The following is a 19,759-nucleotide window of genomic DNA, read 5'->3' as shown; positions in this document are numbered from 1 at the left end:
CAGTTTAAAATTAAAGAGTTTAAAAACACAACGACAACCCTGCAGGCAAATTTGAAACGACAGCTAACTTTGGAGGAAAGATCAGCAGAATAAAGTATATGCATATAATGCCATGGTTTTCACAACAAAAATGTCATTGTCAGTTTCACAGTGGATACTGTGACATACTGCAGATGCCCCCAAGACCAAAGAATGAAGGAATAAAAAAAAGCAAACCATTATAAATTTAGGGAGTGAAAAATCCAGAGCGATTATAATGTGACTGTTACATTTGCAAGTAAAATCCTTGATAAAATTGCAAATCCTTACAACTTGCTAATCACATATTAAATTCACTAGAGAGGAAGAGAGGAGGAGAAGAATGAAAGCACGACCCATCAGCCTAATCTATAAGAACGGTATCTCTGAGGACTATAAATAATGTCTCCTTGTCAGTGTCATGTGGCTCTGTGCAGATAAATCTCAGAAGCAACACTTCTATCAAACCTTGAAATTACTATTTATGCTGTTTTGGGACGAGTCAAAAGACACAATGATGTAATTTTAACAACTGTGAAGGCATGAAATAGAAAAGAGGCTCTTTACCAAATGATCTTTCATTCCACTTGCCTTGGCTTTGCTACAGTGACTATTATGAACTGTTCCAGTGGGATTGTGCATGGAATAATTTTGAGTTGAACTCCTCCGTACGTCAACATCCAAGAGACAAGATAATGAGAAATTGTATTTACCTCTCCCGGGCGGATCTTGATATAGAAGTTGCTTCTCTTGTAGGAGATCTTAAGGATTTTTGGCCAGGCGAAGCGGTTGATTCTGAGTCGGTCTCGATAGATGAGCAAACCATTGGCGCTCACACCGAGCATGATGTCTATTCCTTCTGAATCCTGGTGGAAAAAAAGGCATTGAGCAAAATGTTTTTGAACCTTCAAATTTGAAAGCAACCTGTGTTTTATCTATTTACCTTAGCATGATGCAAGTCCACTCCATACATTGAGAGTTTCTTTGCATTTTCTAGAAAGTTCACCTCTGCATCTGCTGGACTCATCCCCCTGTCAGACAAAATTCCGTACATGAATCATCACCAATTAGCATTACACATTACCTTCATGGAATTCAATTCAATTGAAGCACTCATATTTTCTCTTACCTGTAGTTATGGTGCAGCTCCATCACTCTCTCCTCAAGCTCACGTGTCTGATTGGGAGCAAAGCGGAAGTCGCTGACATAGTCAGGGCCATGTTCCTCTGGCTCATAGTCTCCCAGCTCTGCTTGGACGGTGTAGGAGCCGAGAAGAGCGTGGGTGACAAACGAGCAGGGCAAACGACCAGACAGGATGTCGTCCCTCAGCTGCAGGCACAGATAGTACCTAAAGAAACACCAGAAGGAGAAATGTTTGTTGACTATTTTGACTTTATTGGGAAGGTTGTGAAAGAAATATTGGACTTATCAGTAAGAGTCAATTACCAATACTGTTAGCCAAGCTACAGTAGCAGTGTAGGTAAAGCAGCCAGTCCCTAACATTGGTGCAGAAAATGTTGACAAGATATTAATCAGGTTCAAGGGAAGAATCTTATTTTTTTATTTAACGTTTTATATTTATCTGACAAAAATCATGTACTGTGTGTTTACTCGAGAAATTACAATGTTATGCGGCACTCTCCTTTTTTGATGCAGCAATCTATACTTCACTTTCGAAAGATCTCTTGCAGTACAGTTCCTAAATTCCTCTGTAGGCTTCTAAATGCTTCTAAATTTCTTGTTCTTGGCTTTATTTGAAGATGTTTCCAGCTAAGATTTTTTTTTCTTTAGTTATAGGCACAGCATGTTCAGAGTTCATTAAAAGTATTATGCCCTTTTTGGAGTACATGTATGTAATTCATGTGTCTACTAAAGTACGTTCACAATTGCTAATGTTTAAAAAAAAGTGTCTGTTTTCATGTACTGCCGCTCCATGCAGGTTCTCTCATCTGCCTGTATTTCTACCGCTCAGAATGCCCCGAAAAGCGAGAGAGAGAAAAAAAAGGGTCCCCCAAGTGTCACGTCTGATCTGATTGGTCAGCTGATCTGCTCTTTTGTAATTCAGCTTTGTTCTCAGATATTTCCCGCCCCTTTTACCATATTGGGAGTGCCACAATCACAGGGACCTTGTTCTTGGTACAACGAGCCAATGGGCTTGGATCAGTGACATCATGGGTTTGCGATGTCACAAACCCGTTGAGGGGGGGCTAGGGACCGAGCAGCTATTGCTGATGCTAACAGGAGGAGGTAAGAGAAGCCGCGTTTCCACGGACTTTGAATTTTTGCACATATGTGCCTAAATATGCACGAGACACATAGGAAACACACTAAAGAGCATATAAAACCACAAAAGCATAATATGGGACCTTTAAGTTGAAAGTCCCAACCGTTGCATTCAGTCCTACCTGGTAATGTCTTCGATGAGCACAGACGGGTCTGGAGGGTAGAATTTCACAGAAAATCCAAAGATCCAGGAACCAACTGTAGGAGAATCACCAGTCGAGATGTTTTCAATGCCTGTTTATTTAAATGCAGCATGTGTGTGAATTTGTTGGTTTCTGTCTGATGAACTTACCCCGAATCTGCTTCTTGATCTCTTTGGAGGGATCCAACCAATTCTAATAAAGAAGAAAACAGTCTCCTTTGAGGAGTTCAACGACAGCAAAACATCTATAACCACTTTTTAAAGTGCTTTTTATAGAACATTAAGGGCCTGATTTACTAAGATCCTAATTAAGGATACTAAATTGCTTTTTCACTCCAAAAAATTGCACGTTTGGTTTGTGGGCGTTTTGCGGCCGATTTACTAAGAATATTTGCGTGAATGGCATCAGATGCTAACCTTGTGGATTTTTTAGGCAAAATCAAAAAATAAATGCATGTTATTTATTTCACTGAACCACGTTAACGTGTGGGGGGACTAAAAGCAATCTTTACGCCTTCCTTTATTTTGTCTATGTCTCCTCCCAACTGCCTGTTGTACATAACACTGGCTTCCTGGATTAGCACGTTCCTTTCAAAGGTGTTAAGTTCAGACACGTCACAATCACTGCAATTTTTGCCAGACTTGCTAAAGTAATTTCTTTCCTTTTTCTCCTCCCAGTAGTTTTGCACACAGGGGCAGAAACGCCCCATATTGCATATTCATTAAGGCAAACGTTTTAAATGGACAATACGTGTCGTTTCATATGAAAGACGCAGTCGTCACTGCATGCTGTTAGTAGATCAGATAACACGTTTTGTGCTGGTGGTATCAAGTTTGCACATGTTTTAAGAGACGCAAACGTTTAGTAAATCAGGCCCTGACTGCATAGCTGCTCTTATGTTTTAAAATGTTCTCTGGTCAAAAGCCAAATATATTCATACTACAAGACAATGGATGAAAGCTTTAACAAACACTGAAAGCATCAATAGAAATGCCAGTTGAGTCCGGCTCCCTCTGCTTAATGTCACTCCAGCTTTCATTGTGCACTGTGAACCCTGTTCACAATTTTTAAAAGGCCATACAGTCGAATCACATTTTGAAAGGTTAAAGGCCATGTATGCCACTCTGAGGATTTAAGTGCCAAAGTTTGGTTAAAAGGTCAACCAAGGACTCAAAGCTTTATATCACCTAGAAAAAAGGTCTGGTCAAAATGGGCAGGTTGATATAAGGCTGGTTGGCTCTGGAATCATTAAAAGACCAAAAACTAAATTATGTAATGCACTTAAGCCCAGTGTTTGCAGATCATACTGTTAAATGATACACATGTAAATTTATCAGGAAATGTAAGTGAAACAACTTCCACAACAGCCACACAACTGCTCAACCATTTGAAGTCAAATATTTACCAGTAAAACACAAATTAGAATCTAGGACTCCAATATTCAGTTAAAAGCATTTTACATGCTGTCTGACTCAACCACAACATTGGCTTACATTGTAATGAAATTCTAAAAGGTTCACATGAATAAAAACATTTAGCGGGTATAAATGGGACCACATGATGTATTAAAGCTTTCTTCATGGGAAAAGATAAAATGAGTATTAATCCATCAATCATTAATTTATCACACAGTGCAAACATGCCACTTATCAATGTGAGGTTACATTTAGAAATCACTTTAAGCTCTTCACATGCCCATCCGATCATTACAGAGTAAACAACAGCTTAGGTTTTGGTTAAACTTGAACTGTATTTGTCACAGCTACAGAGAAGAGTCCAGACCTTGTTTCACTAACTCCATCAAATGAAGGGATTAAAGATGGAAACTGAGCTTAATGTGATGACACTGATGTTAGGTTAGGTTCAGTTATGGTTCTTATAATGAAGCATATATTGTTTTTGAGCCAAGTAAAACTTTTTGTGTGTGTGTGTGTGTGTGTGTGTGTGCATGTCTGACCTTGGAGATATCTGTGTCCTGAAAACTCAAGCCAAAGTAGTCCCTCTCCAGCAGGTTCAGATGGCCACACACCATGTCCAGCAGTGTCTGGCCTTTAGCAAATTTCTGTAAAACACACCCACACACACAAAGGTGCACAGCGACATACACAAACATTAGCATAAGCATGCATACAAACATAAAAGAGCATACAGCAGTATGGCAGGTTGAGAAAGTGTGGGGCAGGTTTAATGAAAATAAGTACTGTGCCAGCATAATAATGAGATTTAATAAGGATGTGAGAGACTTTGGAGCATCTGCGTTCCTTATGTTATTTGAAGAAATGTTATTGCAATATGTCTCAACCTTTGTCCCTTTTTTCCTACACGTCAAATAATCTTAAAATACACATGTTCCTAATGTTTCTTAATAAATTACCAATGTAAATGCTGGATAATATTCTTTGTTCATATGTATTAACAGAGGTTTCCAAAACTGCAGTCCAACAGTGATCACAGAGATGTTTTTGGTGTGGCTCTGCCCTGCTGAGAGGGAAGAGCTTCTCTCTCCTCGTCTGTCTGGTCCTTTATAAGGAGTGATTGCATTTGGCATCAGTGGCGTTTCAAGAGACCACACCTATTTTCTCTGGGAGCCTTCAGGGCTGAGAACACGGCCTCTGTGGGTGCACAGGCAGCCTTGGCAAACTGCTGTTCAATTACACATACACACACACACAGAGGAACACACACGCCAGATTCATCTCCAAGGGAAACCTGGCTCCTATGGCGACAAAGCATCCCAGCAGCTGTTACCATGGAAACAGAAGTAATAAGTCCCTTCTGAATCTGCCTGTGCCCTCTCACTCTATCTGTGGTTACCACAGGGCTGACAATGAGCTATGTTCAGCTTTAATATGAAAAATCTGGCAGTAGCCAGCGCTGCTTAAAAAAATTATAGAAAGGCTAATTAATAAAGCATCATAAAGCCGTCTATCTCTCAATCACATAAATAATAATCATATTCTGCTGCACCGAAGCTGCTGTGGGAGACTGTCAAAGAATCATGCTGATTAGCAGGCAGATACTGCAGACAGTTATTTTTTGGGTTGTGGCAAACTGGGTATTCCATTTTTTAACAAAATGAAATCGCAACACACATCTCAGGTGCCCCCCAAGCATGGCAAGCAATTCGCTTGCTGCTGATGAGATTTCTGTCGCTCCAATTGCTTCAAATCACATTTTTGTGACTAGTTTTGTGGGCTGATAGTGTTGGTGGTCATTTTGGTGTAATTCTAAAAATTCTAATTAATCATAGAAATGTACATACAGTAATGGCACCATTTCATATTCATAGACACCAAATAACATTTGTTTAAATCACCATCGGGGAAAAGTTCTGATGAACATTTTAAATTAACTATTTTTTTTGTTGAATGATTTTCAATTTCAAAGGTTTGGAAAGTTATCTTGTTTTTCATTCATTCTTTGCAAGTCTCTAGGAGCCAAAACATATGATGAGTTAAAAGCTTAGCTTGTCTAAGAAAAGCTGCTCTTCAATCAAACTGCTCCAATGTCTGTCAACATTGTTAAAATAGCTCACCAAGAGATCAAACTAATTTCAACTTTAAGTGTTTATTTCTGCAGCAGACTTCTTGAAGGGGTAGAAGCACAGTCGAGCTGCAGCGGAACTTGTTCGATGGGTGTTATTGAAATGGGAAGAAATTTTACAGAATCTGCTGTAGATGAAATGATCTGAACATCCTTTTTTAGGAGGCCCAGTTTGGCCCCAGTCTCATTAATCTTTCATTTGTTTTTCAGCCTGTTAACCACACGATCACAGATCACATTTGAGGAGATGTTGGTTTTCTTTCAGATTCAGATCATAAACCATTTTGTATGTTTTATGTTTTTATTCTGTGCGTACCCATTTTTGAACGGCATGATTGCTGTTATTGTTGTGTTCTTTATGTGTCACTTCTTAAGAAAAGAAAAAATATGTCATGGGTTAAAGCATGAAAGCCTTTTTAATAGGGTCCCTATTCAGCACCAGCAGCTGAGCTTTGAAAAATCTTTGGCACAGAATGCTTTGATTTCAAACCCAAAACAGCCGTGGCCCTCTTGAAAAAAAGTGGAAATGCACACAGTCATGTAATTTGAAGAATCTGTTTAGATAAAGTTATAACAGCAGTGGTCTCGTAATTTGAATTATAATTCCATAGACTTAGTCGAAGACATATTTAAAAAATGTTATGTGTTTGTATCAAGGCTCTACGGTAAGTAAGATGGCCCCACCCCTTCTTTAACATTATGGCTTTCGGTGAAGGACTGGTCAATGTAAATGCACTGAGGTCAATCAATTTCTATAACGTCAGTAGCTAGATATCGATAATAGGCTCAGCCAGCTTCTCTCTGTTTTTATCATCAAGCTGCACTCGCTCGCTGTCTCGCTCTCTCAGTCGCTCGGCTGACTTCATAGATGTCATTAAAGTAATGATTCTCCTGCATTTATCACAGTGTCCCTGCTTGCCTTTTATCTATTGAAGACGTACTCTCATACATACGTATAACAGAACAGAAGCATGCAATGCTTATATTATTTCTTTTTATCCCCCTCCTCCCCCACACTCTTCCTCATTTCCTCCTTTTTGTTCTCCCATTCTCTTTACTCCCATGTCAAACATTAAGAGCACCCATCTGTCAGCTGTATGGATTACCTGTCAAAGGCCAATACCTCTGCCCAGGTGACATGAAGAAATGTGTGTGCAAAGGATGGGGGCAGTGTGTGTGTGTGTGTGTGTGTGTGTGTGTGTGTGTGTGTGTGTGTGTGTGTGTGTGTTTGTGTGAGGAGTCCTGACATATTTCTCCTCGCTGGCTCTGGTAAGTAAAACATGTGAGGCCATGTGGAAGGCAATAAGCCATAAAAAGGAAGCAGCTGATGTGAATGAGGTCGAGCGGCCAACAAGATCATTGCTTCACACATCACACTCCATCATCAGCAGCAGCCAATCAGCTTCCAGCTTACTGTGAATCACTGAACCTTTGTCAGTTCAGCCCAGGATCTCTGTACAGTGAAACACCCTCTTCGACACCCCTCTCTCTACCTTTAGAAGTCATATCAATGTGGGAGCAGGTTTACCTTCTGCAGTGTTCAGTCAAGCAGAGTATGTCAGCTGCTGTGTTAAATACAAATAAACAGTGCTGTGGGAATTCACTGAGAAACCCATTTGTTTCAAAAACACAAAAGGCTCCAGTCACGATTCAGGAAAGATGGGGATCGCTTATCTGAGCCTCCATTCCCCATAAAGTACAACCATGTATTTCCTACCTCAGACCTTCACCCCCCCCCCCCCCCCCCCAACCACCACCACCTCCCCCCGTACAGAGAAAAGCAGCAGAGCTACATTTCCTGACTCAGTAGCATGAATTACCCAAGGAGACTAAATCCCTCTGGGGTGTACTGAGGTGCTGTGTGCTGAGTCAAGAAGTCTATTCAGGAAGGAGAGATTTACATTGGCTTCTTAAAATGCAGTTTTTTTCTCAACACCTTGCAATGTAAGATATGAATTTCAGGCATGTTCGATGTAAGTTATGTAAAACAACAAGGATGTTTGAAAGTACTGCAAAAAAACCCATCTGAAATTGGTTTTCTTTCATGTTTCAGCATATTTGCAGGATTGCTCATGGTGGGTAAAACACAGAGGGAAAAAATTTTTTAGCTGAAGGAGCATTTAAAAGATATGTCTTGTTTTGCAATTTTAAACATCATACCCTTCAGTTATAATGTTATTGCCTGATATCTGCAAGTGGTTGCAGATATCTGGGTAAAAACACTAAAACAGAGAGTGATGGTGACACGAATGTGCAATATGACAAAGATCAAGAAGAATACAAACTTACAGATGGTTGGAAATTGTCTTGGTAAAAAATAAAATGTTAACAATTGAAAGATGAGATATGGCAATTCATTCATACTCTCCTATGTTAAAGACCAACAAATCAACTAGTTTACTTTCAGTTTGTTGCCCCTACATTGATTCCAGCTTTGGCAAAGAAGGAAGGTGTGGTAGTCTCTAGATTAGGTCTAGTTGTAATAAAGTAATTTCAGCAACACATTTTAAATCCTTTTTTAGGCTGAAAATAGTTAAGTTTCCATTCATGATTCGAGAAACATGAACAAAATCAACCAATTTTGTTGCTACTATATCTTCTTTTTAGCATTCTTTTTAATGATTTTTCAGGTATCATTAAACATCTGGAAATCTTATTATTGCAGGTAAAAATCAAAAAATACAACTATATTTAAACACAAAATAGTGATCAATTTATTTCCCTGGATTTCTTGACCATACCTCAACTGCAACCTCGTAGTCTGATCCATCGAGCAGCGTGACTTTGACAGGGACAGTCTTTGGCCTCTTGTTGGTTTTCTGGGGGGATTTGGAGGCTTTGCTGGGGGTCTTTTCGGAGCTATCATCCACATCTCCATGGTCCTCTGGAGCCTGGGAGGGAGAAAATCATTCCTTTTATTTAGTGAGCTTCAAATCAATAGACACTAACACACTAACCCTTCATTTAAATATTTGTATTGATCACGTACTTGTCTTGCAAAGTGATTTAATGCCTTATATGTGATCATGTGAGGAAATCATCTTATGCATGATGTATTGCAATAGCTAGCGCCCTTAGATGTTAAGATGTTAAGTTGCTGGCATAGACTGAGGGGGGCTCGCTGCCTTGCATATCAAACAGAGAGCCGGAAGGCCCCTGAGTGATTGAAAGGCTCCAGTTAAATGATGTACAGCTGCTGTGAGTTCCACTGCGCTCCCACCTGATTGGTTGTCCTGGTGTCACCCTCCATTGCGCTCTTCATCTCCTCAGCCAAAGCCTTATCTGTTGTCATAGAAATGGTTTGCAGTCCTGCAACAAAACACAAATGTATTTTGTCAACATCAAATATTTTCTTTGTTACAAAAAACAGTGAGGGAAGGATGTTTATTGTGACTTAAAGGGATACTTCACCCATTTGCATGAAGCTTTGTATCATTAGAAACATGGTAGTCGTGTTGAATGGTCGTGAATCCAACCCTCATTTTGCCCTGAGACGAGTTTTCTTCATGTGATGCAATATGACGCTTTTCGCATCACATGAAGAAAACTTTCAAGCAAAGAAAAAACACATTTTTCTCGTCTCAGGGCAAAATGAGGGTTGGATTCACGACCATTCAACACGACTACCATGTTTCTAATGATACAAAGCTTCATGTAAATGGGTGAAGTATCCGTTTAAATGTCCAATCTGCTTATGGACTCATAATGGATCTGACTCATTAGACTATAACTAAAACGTTTCTCTTCATATCCATAACGCACACAGAGTTTACCAAACAAATGGTCGGAAAGCAGACACCTTGGTGACATCGCATCACATTTCTACTGCACCTGACTCCTACTGTATGGTAATTTTGCTTATCCTGTAATGAAGTTTCAGTGTCCTTCCCATATGAATTTTCATTGCAATGTGCATTGTGGAATGGTGGTGAAGGAGAGGACGAAATCAGTTCAGCTCATAGCCTCCCACAGGAGCACTCTGCATGAAGAGTGTTGGCTTCAGGACACTCTCCTCTCACACACCAGTAAAAGGAGATAGCATAAATTACATCAGCCAGAGAGCCCTGCGGCATCACATGAGATGGCAGACACTGAGATAGAGAAATACAGAGAGAGAAAGGAAAGGGAGAAAGATGGCCAGGAAAGGAAAGAGAGGGCATTGGGAACATGACAACAATCCTAGGATGAGACACAAGGAAGGAGGGAATAATAGGAAGAGGTACGGTGGCAAGAAAAAGAACAACAGAAGGGCTGGAGAGTGAGACATAAACCAATGCTGATACAATATCTGGCTGAGCTTGAGACAAATGAGGTCCGCAGTTTGAAGGTGACGCTATCCTCCACCCTGTGCACGGTGCTTTGTCTGCAGGTCACAAATTGTAGTTAATATTCACATTAGGCCTAACAGCTAGAATGATTAAAAACACCTGGAATAAATCTATATCTATCCTAACCTTGAGTTAATCTATAGCTGTAATATGAAAACAAAAGGACAGGGTCACAACAATAATTTTGCAATTTTGCAAAGAAGCATGTGAATTATTTTCAATGTGCGTTTAAGTCCTGTTTAGAGCAACATTGGATGATGTTCGATGAGATAGTAATATTCAAATACATGAACGAGGTTGATTATTGCAAAGATATGGTTAACTTTTCATCAACTGTTGTTTTAGAATATTTCAAATTCTAGTCTCAGTTAAAAGTTTATGCCCAAGAAATGGAAACTCAACTGAATAACAGTAACATTTTCTTAAAGTCCTGGAAATAAGTCAGCCTGGGGCATCTGTTTAAAACCTTGAGAGCTTCAGTGGTTTATTAGAGAAGGCCTGCTGTAGATAGTGTAAAATGAAGCTATAAATAGAACATGTTTTACTTAAAAGCAGATTCTTCTTTAAAAGTAAAGACATCTTTAAAATTGTTTAAACAAGAGAATGAAACAAATGAAATGCATTAATAAGTCCATCTTTAAATGGTCCTTACTACATCATCACACATCACTGACCTTTATAATAGGAATCTGAGGTCTTGAATGTAAATGAATAAAATAAAAAAGATAAATGGATGTGAAAGGTTAATGAAAGGAAATCATTAGTGAGAAAGGGACAAGGGAAGCTCTGATTTAAAAAATGAATTAAAAAAAACCCAAGCTTCCAAGGAAAATTGTCTTTAGGGAGGCGCAAAACAAAAGCATAATTTGGTCTAATAACGGCAGGAAATTTGTTTGTAAACCAGGATAGAAGTGGTTCTATTTCTCCCCAAAGAAGCAGGACTAATTAATAATGTTCTTCTTCTACCAGCTGTCGGTGTTCGTCTCAGTGTTTACAATTTGGGAGGCATGAACACAGCACGTCTCAGCCTTCATGATAGGTCAGCCTCCCTCTGCATAATGAAGCTGGATCAAAGATGAGTACAGTGTGGCTGCAGAGAGGCTGCAGATGTTACACTCTCACACCATGCATAGTTACTCCGCTACTCTAATGGGAGTTTAAGATGTATTAAATGATCTTATTTATGGAAAATATCTTAATTGAGTCCAAATATAGTCTCATTAGAACTGTATATTGTTGAATAACATTTGGAGGTGTTTCAAGTTGAAATGGTTAAAACAAGGGTACATTTCATGTATTTGTTTTGTTCAACTTTTGTTTATGCAGAAAGAGAGAAAGAGAGTTTGCTTCTCTAAAGTGATAACTACAGTAGCTGGGACACTGCAAAGAAGTCCCAGAAGTCCCACATACAATCAAACTGCCCTAATGCCATTCACGAGTTGACTCGAATAAAAGACGAAGTAAGCTATAGGGTCCAATATAAGGGGTACAATTAATTACTAATATCATTTGTCAAAACATAATTTGTCATAAAGAGCCAATATAGAAAGATTTTTAGAGCCATACCAGCAAGAACATTCTATGATTGACTGTTGGTTGATTAGCCAGTCAAACCCTTTGATCCAGACTAAAGAAGGGCAAACACGGATTAGACACGATTTCTGAAATTAGGTCTGTTCAGGTGTAGTTTGTCATGCAGTGTATTGGTGGGTATAACCAGGTATCACAGTCTGACCATCTGCTTCTGACTGGTTTTGTGCTTGCACACACACATTGCATTGTGATGAGTTATGCAAATTGTGTGTGCGTGTGAAATATCAACAGAGTTATTGACCATGTTGGTAATTGAGTGATACATATGTGCACTTCAAGGTGAAGCCAAGTAATCTTGTTGTACAATTTGTATAATGACAATAAAGGCATTCTATTCTAGTCTATTCTGAATCCACTGAAATGCGCTGAGAACTGACATCAACTTCTATCCGGGGAGTTTTCATACAAATATATATATTTATATATATATATATATTATATGTGTATATTGTGAGCACTCAGGACTTGCCCAACAATTGGACAGTACACTGAGACTATTTTGAGCTTTGGTCATGCATCATATCTACCCTGATTTTATACAATGTTAGGCTACAGTGTACAACCAGTTAAGTTCATCCAAAGAATAGTAAAATATTAACACATAGCTTTTCACCTGAAGTATCGTAAAGAAATAACCGTAGTTTGTCCAAAATGTTATTTTATGAACACATGCTTTGTAACAGCTAGAACTTAGAATCAAGTAATATATATGAACAGAGTTGTATGTTAATGGCCAGAGATGATGCCTCCCTTTTTTTGGGTTTACCAAACATATACATCCTTCTTTGATCATTTTTTACGAAACAATCATCTCCTACATAACATTAATGTAGGTTATACAGTCTACAGTACAGCTCAGTGTCAATATTGCGCCACTGAGACCTGGCATTGTCTGCAAAAGCTATGATGTAGATGAAACAGGAATCTCTTGTTGTCTTGTAGGAATTAGCTGTACACTGTGGGTTAAACTCGTGAAACAAATCTTATCATGCCTGCCTATTATGTTCAATACAATGGTAAATACTGTTGTGACTGTACCTGCAAAATCAGTACTTTAGCATCATTCACATGAACATGTAGCCCTGTAAATGTGAACAAAGCTTGTATTTTTTTGTGCAATATTCAGAATTCTAACCTGGGCCATAACATTTGCATGGTTGAGTTTTTTCCCCAAACTGTGTACAACATTTTAAAGGCTATAAAAGTTAATTCCATAAAACCACTCCTATAAGCCAGGGGTTCTCAAACGTTTTGAGAACATTTCAGGGACTCATAATGTTCATAAGTACATATTAATACAATGTATTAATGTACTATGGAGTACTTTGTAACGATAGAATTAGGCTACATTATCATTTCCAAATAATTTAATTTATAAACTTTGAGAAAATGTTTGCTGCAAGGTGTTTTTTATTTTGAGTTTGTAAAGTGTCAGACATGTCACATCATATGAGAATTGATCTATTGGGACAAAAATAAAGGGAAAGAGTATTGGACAAAATAGCTATTTTTATAGGTGCAAGAGGTTCCAGTTTGTAGATACGCTATTTCAATGATACAGTACACTTTACAATTTTTTGTAAATTATTCCGCGGACCCTCAAGTTATGGTTCACGGACCCCTGAGGGTTCTGGGACTACACTTTGAGAATCACTGCTATAAGAAGCTAGGTAACACAGATAAGATGATTCAAATTCCAAGTATATTCTTATAACTTGACATCTATCTCTACTGTGATCTCTTTAAGGTGATAAATATCAGTCCTCCATGGCACTCGTTCATGTGAGCCAATCAGATCACTGCACTTTAATGCCCTGCTCAGTGTGAATGTCAGCCCCCCTAAAGCAGCTGTCAGAACAATGAATCAGTGACTCACAGGCAAACTTGAGAGGAATTTTAACAGATCAGTGTCAGAGACATTAGGGCGCTCATTTCACACACATCATGATTACGTGGCCAATCAATTCTTTCATTTGGGTCACTTTGTGATTCAATCACTCCAGCTCCATATCAGTTCTGCTCTACGCACACCTAATCATCTGCGTGAGGGAGATGATGGAGACAGAGTGAGATCTGTGAGGTGCTGCGGCTGCTTATGCTCAAAATTCCTCCAACAGTTATTGCCTTCAGACTCCTATTTAAAGTCCCTCTCAAAAAACAGATGGGGTCATTTAGTTCAAAACTTCAAACTTCAAAAAACAAGCATCAAGGTAAGGTAGGTGAAGTATGTCAGCATCTTAGCAGCAGGTGAAGTTTTAAAAACACATGCTGGATGTATGCCCTCCAAAAATAAGCTGATTGTGACTTGGCTTGTCTTAACTTATAATGAGAGATAAACACTTTTTCTTAAATATAGGCCTACCTTAAAAGTATATGGACAACATTGGTAATGTTCTTCTATTAGGGTTGGTTATTTAACAAAGGGATATAATGACATTCAGACACTACTGTGAAGTTTAACAAGTCATAATATGTTAAGAGATTGCAAAAATAATTGTAGACACCTTCCTTTTTCCTGGTTTCTATTAATATCAAACTGTATAAGCGCAACAAAATTATTGAGTCTGTCATTGTGAGTTTATAAATGGGTGTTTGCCCTGATGACAACTGATTGAACCAAAAGCTAACTAAAGGTCACAGCAGTCCCAAACTAATGCACTAACGTGTCCTACAACTCCTTGGTCTTTCTAATGTATTTTTCTTGTCCAAGTAAATTGCAGGACTGCTATGAATTTATAAAACTGGTTTATCACATAACTTCCTGTTAAAAGCAATACTAACTTCCTCTCAAACGAGCATTGATATATTAATTGTGGCACTGTCGCAGAAAATTTAAAGTGTCAATCATACTTGGTGCCAATTGTTTCAGACATCAGGATACACAAGTCAATGTGATATTGACAAATGGAGGCTTTGCAACCCTTTGTCACTGTTTATTGACACTGTTGAATGAGCAACACTCATGCAACACTCCATGAGAAAGACTTAAGATAGCAATAAACAATTAATGATGTATTGATTGATGGAAAGTTCAAGGTATTTAGTCTCTTCAACTTCTCCAAACTTTATGAGTTGTGTCTGAGTTGTAATCTCTACTAAGAATAGGTGGGGCACTGTAGAAAAATTACAAAACTGTAACCACCACTATTGAGCCACATATGAAATTATATTAAAATGGGATTATGTGGTAACCTCTGATAAGGTTGCCAAGGAAAAGCCACTGTTGGTCAAGTTTGATCAAACCCTAGTTACACAGTCTTCACAAACCACATTTTTAACTGATAAATAAAATATCTCAGATGTTTCTAGTTTAATTGGTGCATTTCGATGATAAACATTCTAACATTAGAGAATCATTCTCATCAATTAATATGAAGATGTGGGGCCAGCAGAAACTAGCTAAAAACAGAAAACGTATACTGTATATTTACACGAATGCTTCTTCTGACATCAGTCCTGAGATGGGAAGCTCACATTATTTTATAATCACACACTATAAAACATGGAGGTAGTCTCCGTGAAGTCAACCACTGGTTACTAAGTTGTCAAGCCCACCATGTTTTTGTTTGTTTTATTCTTTTTCGGTCAGTGGTAAACAAAATGAAATAAGCTAAAAACAATTTTCCATACATAGATCGACAATTTTATAGACTTTAGGCTGAAGTTAAACACTTATTGCACCTAACCCTGTTGACAAAGTCAATACAAGATGTAGCAACTAAGACCACAAGACATACAACTCCGTACTTGAGCTTAATAGACAAATGAAAACATAATAATACATTTCATTTTTTCATTTACACAAGTATACGCAACGTATTACCAAAACAAATGTATACACAGCATATTATGACTGTACAATACTGTAATAATGCAAACACTAATATTTTCCATTTGTATTTATATATTACATTTAGTATTGTTATTATGACTATCATTAGTCATGTCATTAATATTCCTGCTGTTTATTCTCGAGCGATATAGTTATTGACTTTGTTTTTAAAAGTTTTTTTAAAAGTGTGAATTGAACAGGAACATTTTAAAGCATCATCCAGGCTGTTCAAAAGCTGACCCCCCTGAAAGAAACACATTTACTTTTTAAACTAGTTCTAACATTTGCTATCTGAAAAACAGATAAACCTCTGAGGTCATATGGACACTCCCTGGGTTTGAACCTCTCCTAGATATGCTGAGGCAGCATGTGATTATGTGCTTTATACATCAAAACTGCAGTGTCAAGGTCATGTAATTTGAATGTTTTCGATTCAATAAAACGAGCATTAACTAAAAAGACAATGGACAGAGAAATTCGAAAGGTAAAGTGGGCCAAATTTTGTGGTGAACTATATGTGATAATTAATTTGATTCTGCTATAGCAACATCTAATGTTAGCATTAGCCACTTCCGAGCTAATATTAGCTAATGCTTAATGTTTCAAGATACATTAATAAAGATGTACATTCCTAACTTACTGTAAACAACTGCAAGGCAAGTGTGTTAGCTCTCTGACTAGGAAGGCTATATCTCTCTCATTTGTAAGCTTTTTCTATAGATAATAGAAAAAGCTTAGAAAAGCCTTCTTTATTCATTATTCATGATTTTAGGCTTCTTCTTTGGGTTCGTCTTAACACTATAAGAAGAAGATTGATGCAAATGTTAGCTGTTTCGGCTACGGTAGCCTACTTTTACGGTGCACTATGCCTTTCGATTAAAATTAGAAAAATAACATTTTAATGATGTTCTCAAATACAATTTGGAAACATGAAACACACCATGGGTGCGACATCATTATTTGAAATTCTTAACTGTTGAATCATTTAAATTGAACATTGATGGACAAAATAACCAACAATGGAGACCTGTAAATAATAAATGCTATTAATCACAGAACTAACTCAATTACTTGTTTTAAAATCCTTTGAATTTGTTGTACTATGGCAGGATTTGGCATTATTATAATCCATGACAACTCACGAGTCACTAGAACAGCATGTTCAGCTTGGAATATATCTTGGTTTGGTTCATAATAATTAGTGTTAACCATTTTTATAATAACCAAATATTGCCTACACAAAATATTTTTTTGTTAAAAAGCTAAAAAGTGTAAGCTCTAGCCAAATATTTTACCAGTCTGTCACTTTGTGTTCCGTGTGTTGATGCCAAGACAGAAGCCAAGGATTTTATTTATGATTGAAAAATACTCATTAATATTTGTTTTATCTTTAATTTAAATTAATTTCCCTATTCTATGATCTAAATAGTTTTTTAATGCCATCTTTATAACGCTTAAAATAACTTTCTGGTGCATTTAATAAAACTATTTTTGTTTTCCCTGTTTCCAAAAAGAATAATTACTGTAAAAAATGTGCTTAATATGTCAAAATGTGTTAAATGCTCACGAACATCAGCCTGCATAATTACCCTCAAACTTCTCTCTTAGCACACAAACTGACCATCTCAGCTGCTGATGGGCAACACTGTTTTAATAAATGCCTCCACATAAAGTTATAGGTTTAGTTTTTTTATATTCACTTTAAAACAATAAAGGAAGTATTTCTAACATCAATGATTTGGAGCATATGCTTTAAAAATCAAATCTTTTTTTAAACAAATGTATATGCTATGTTGCATGAATATAAATTATTCAAGTTTCTTGTCAAACACTCGTCATCAATCTGAGATCTGTTAAGATAAGACAGACTGGTTCAGCCTGGTCCCTTTACTGTGTCCAACATAAGCACTCCAGTCATAGGCACATACACACAAACACATGCCTGCACACACTCACACACACACCTACACACTCACACACACACACACACACACACACACACAAACACACAAACACCTACACACACACACACACACACACACACACACAAACACGCGTGCACACACACACACACACATATAAACACATAGTCTCCCCTATCTCTGAGTCCTCTCATTCAGCACTCTATCAGGCTTGCCACAAGGGACTATCTCTGGAGATGACCTCCTCTCTGCTCTCTTTCAGCCCACATACACAGTAATCACTACTGAGCAGAGCTTCTGTCCTGAAGTTAGTCAGGATTAACTAAACTCTAAAGAGGGGAAGAGAGTCTCACACTGCAGAACGCACAACTAAACAAAGTATAACTTAGATATTGTTGCATCAATAAATAATTGCAGCTCAGATAAATTGCCAGATAGAAACCAACATGTGATCATCTGGCGCAGAACGATGTCCATGACGCAGAGTACACCGAGACCTGCCCTCACTCATTTGTCTTCATGCCATATCTGAAACAAAGTCAATTTAGAAGCTCCATACATTGAATGGTCTCCAGGCAGGTGAGAGTTTCCCACAGGCCTGTAGTTCATCAGCAGGTGGGCAGGAGAAATCTGTCAAGTCTAGCATCTCACATATACAGTATGTCAGAATATAGCAAGGGGAAGCATATGGGTGACAGCTTGATGTGCCTGTGCTAACAGCGTTAAGTGTCTGCATTTCTGCACAGGAAGAAAAAAAGGTCTGGTCTACAGTGTGAGAGCAAAACAGTGACAAAAGCATGAGATATGGTGTCATCATAAAGCTTTGAAATTAAGGTGTTAAGAGATTATTCCAAAATGTACAAGGCTCCTTTTTTTCTAAAAATAATCAAGACAATTCCAGTCTTTGTGGTAACACTCTTGTGTTGATCTTTTTTTAGAGCATATTGTTTTAAAAATAAAATCCACTTGCTTGTCTTGTCTTTCGCAATATTTTCAAATAATAGCAGCCGGATTTTAAAGCCTTCTGTGCATTTTTAGAGCTCTCATCATCATACTGCAACAGTGATTCCTCCCTTCACTGTTGTTGCTGCTTATGGCTTTAATATACAGCTTTTACCTTGAGATGCAGAATTTAGCTATGTTTATCAGCCCTCCTGCTCCAACAAAGACACATTTGTTCTCTTCTCTTTTTTTGTCCATCTACTGCTGTTGTCATCCTCTCAATTTTTTCTCACAACATCCCCCAAGAGTGCCCCCACACTGTATTTCATTATGACTTGTTTCCCTATAGGCTACTTTATTTTCAAAGCATTGTGAGAAAGCAATCTAGCAGCTTCCTGCTCTGTCAACTGTTAAATTTAAGAAGAAAAAAAAACAGTAACCAAAAAAGCTTAGAGGGCCAGTGCTGAGCTTTTTGCAAAATATCTTACAAGATTTTGAAAAGTGAACTGCTGCACTATACTGTCCTTCTTTCAAATAAATAAACTACCACTAGCGTTCAGTGCAGTGACAGGAAAACAATGGGGGTTTTTTTCTTGACAGGGTAAATCCACCCATTTATTACCCTCTAATGAATAGGATAAACTATTGAGTATCAGTGCTTTTAAACTGAGGGTACATCAGCTTATAGAATCATTTACAAAGTTAGGAAGTGGGTTATAGAGTCGAAACACAGCAGTAGTAGTAGTATAAGAAGTAGCAGTAACGTGTAGTCATGAGTGCTTAAAAGGAATACACAGATAATGTTTTCTGTGATCTCCATGCAGTGCTTTTCCTTTGTCAGAATATCTTTTGTAACTACATCATGTAAAAAATGAACAAAGCTTTCCCCAAACTGTACACCTGTTAATTAGGCTGTTCATTAATTTGGACATCAAAAGGGATAGTACATTTGTTTTGTAACAAAGATATTTGTTCCTGATAAACCATCTGTCGAGTATCAAAACATTTTAGGAGATAAGTCCAATGGACTACAAACATGGCTACAGGTCTCTTGTTTGTATGCCAAGAATGAAAGTACCCCTGTCTCCTGTTGTTTTATTGGCAGTTCAGACAGGTTGGCTGCTATAATGAATTGTTTGGGGAAAAAAATACTTA

At 37.8% G+C, this 19,759-nt stretch overlaps 1 protein-coding gene across 11 annotated transcripts in view; it reads right to left on the bottom strand.

Moving 5' to 3' along the window:
* LOC306833806 (band 4.1-like protein 1) overlaps nucleotides 1–19,759 on the bottom strand; it is a 40,908-nt gene that overhangs the window by 14,039 nt on the left and 7,110 nt on the right. For all 11 annotated transcript variants that reach the window (XM_079359341.1, XM_079359350.1, XM_079359344.1 and 8 more), the window contains exons 2-9: nucleotides 9,208–9,296; nucleotides 8,729–8,878; nucleotides 4,402–4,506; nucleotides 2,594–2,636; nucleotides 2,424–2,499; nucleotides 1,148–1,366; nucleotides 962–1,049; nucleotides 732–884 (exon numbers count right to left, since the gene is read on the bottom strand). In XM_079359341.1, coding sequence (XP_079215467.1) covers nucleotides 732–884; nucleotides 962–1,049; nucleotides 1,148–1,366; nucleotides 2,424–2,499; nucleotides 2,594–2,636; nucleotides 4,402–4,506; nucleotides 8,729–8,878; nucleotides 9,208–9,279 — 906 coding nt within the window. In that variant the 5' untranslated portion in view covers nucleotides 9,280–9,296. The remainder of the gene's footprint in view (nucleotides 1–731; nucleotides 885–961; nucleotides 1,050–1,147; nucleotides 1,367–2,423; nucleotides 2,500–2,593; nucleotides 2,637–4,401; nucleotides 4,507–8,728; nucleotides 8,879–9,207; nucleotides 9,297–19,759) is intronic.

Source organism: Symphodus melops (assembly GCF_947650265.1).
Source record: "Symphodus melops genome assembly, chromosome: 13".
Classification (NCBI taxonomy): Eukaryota; Metazoa; Chordata; class Actinopteri; order Labriformes; family Labridae; genus Symphodus; species Symphodus melops.
This window is presented reverse-complemented; position numbering and strand designations above follow the sequence as displayed.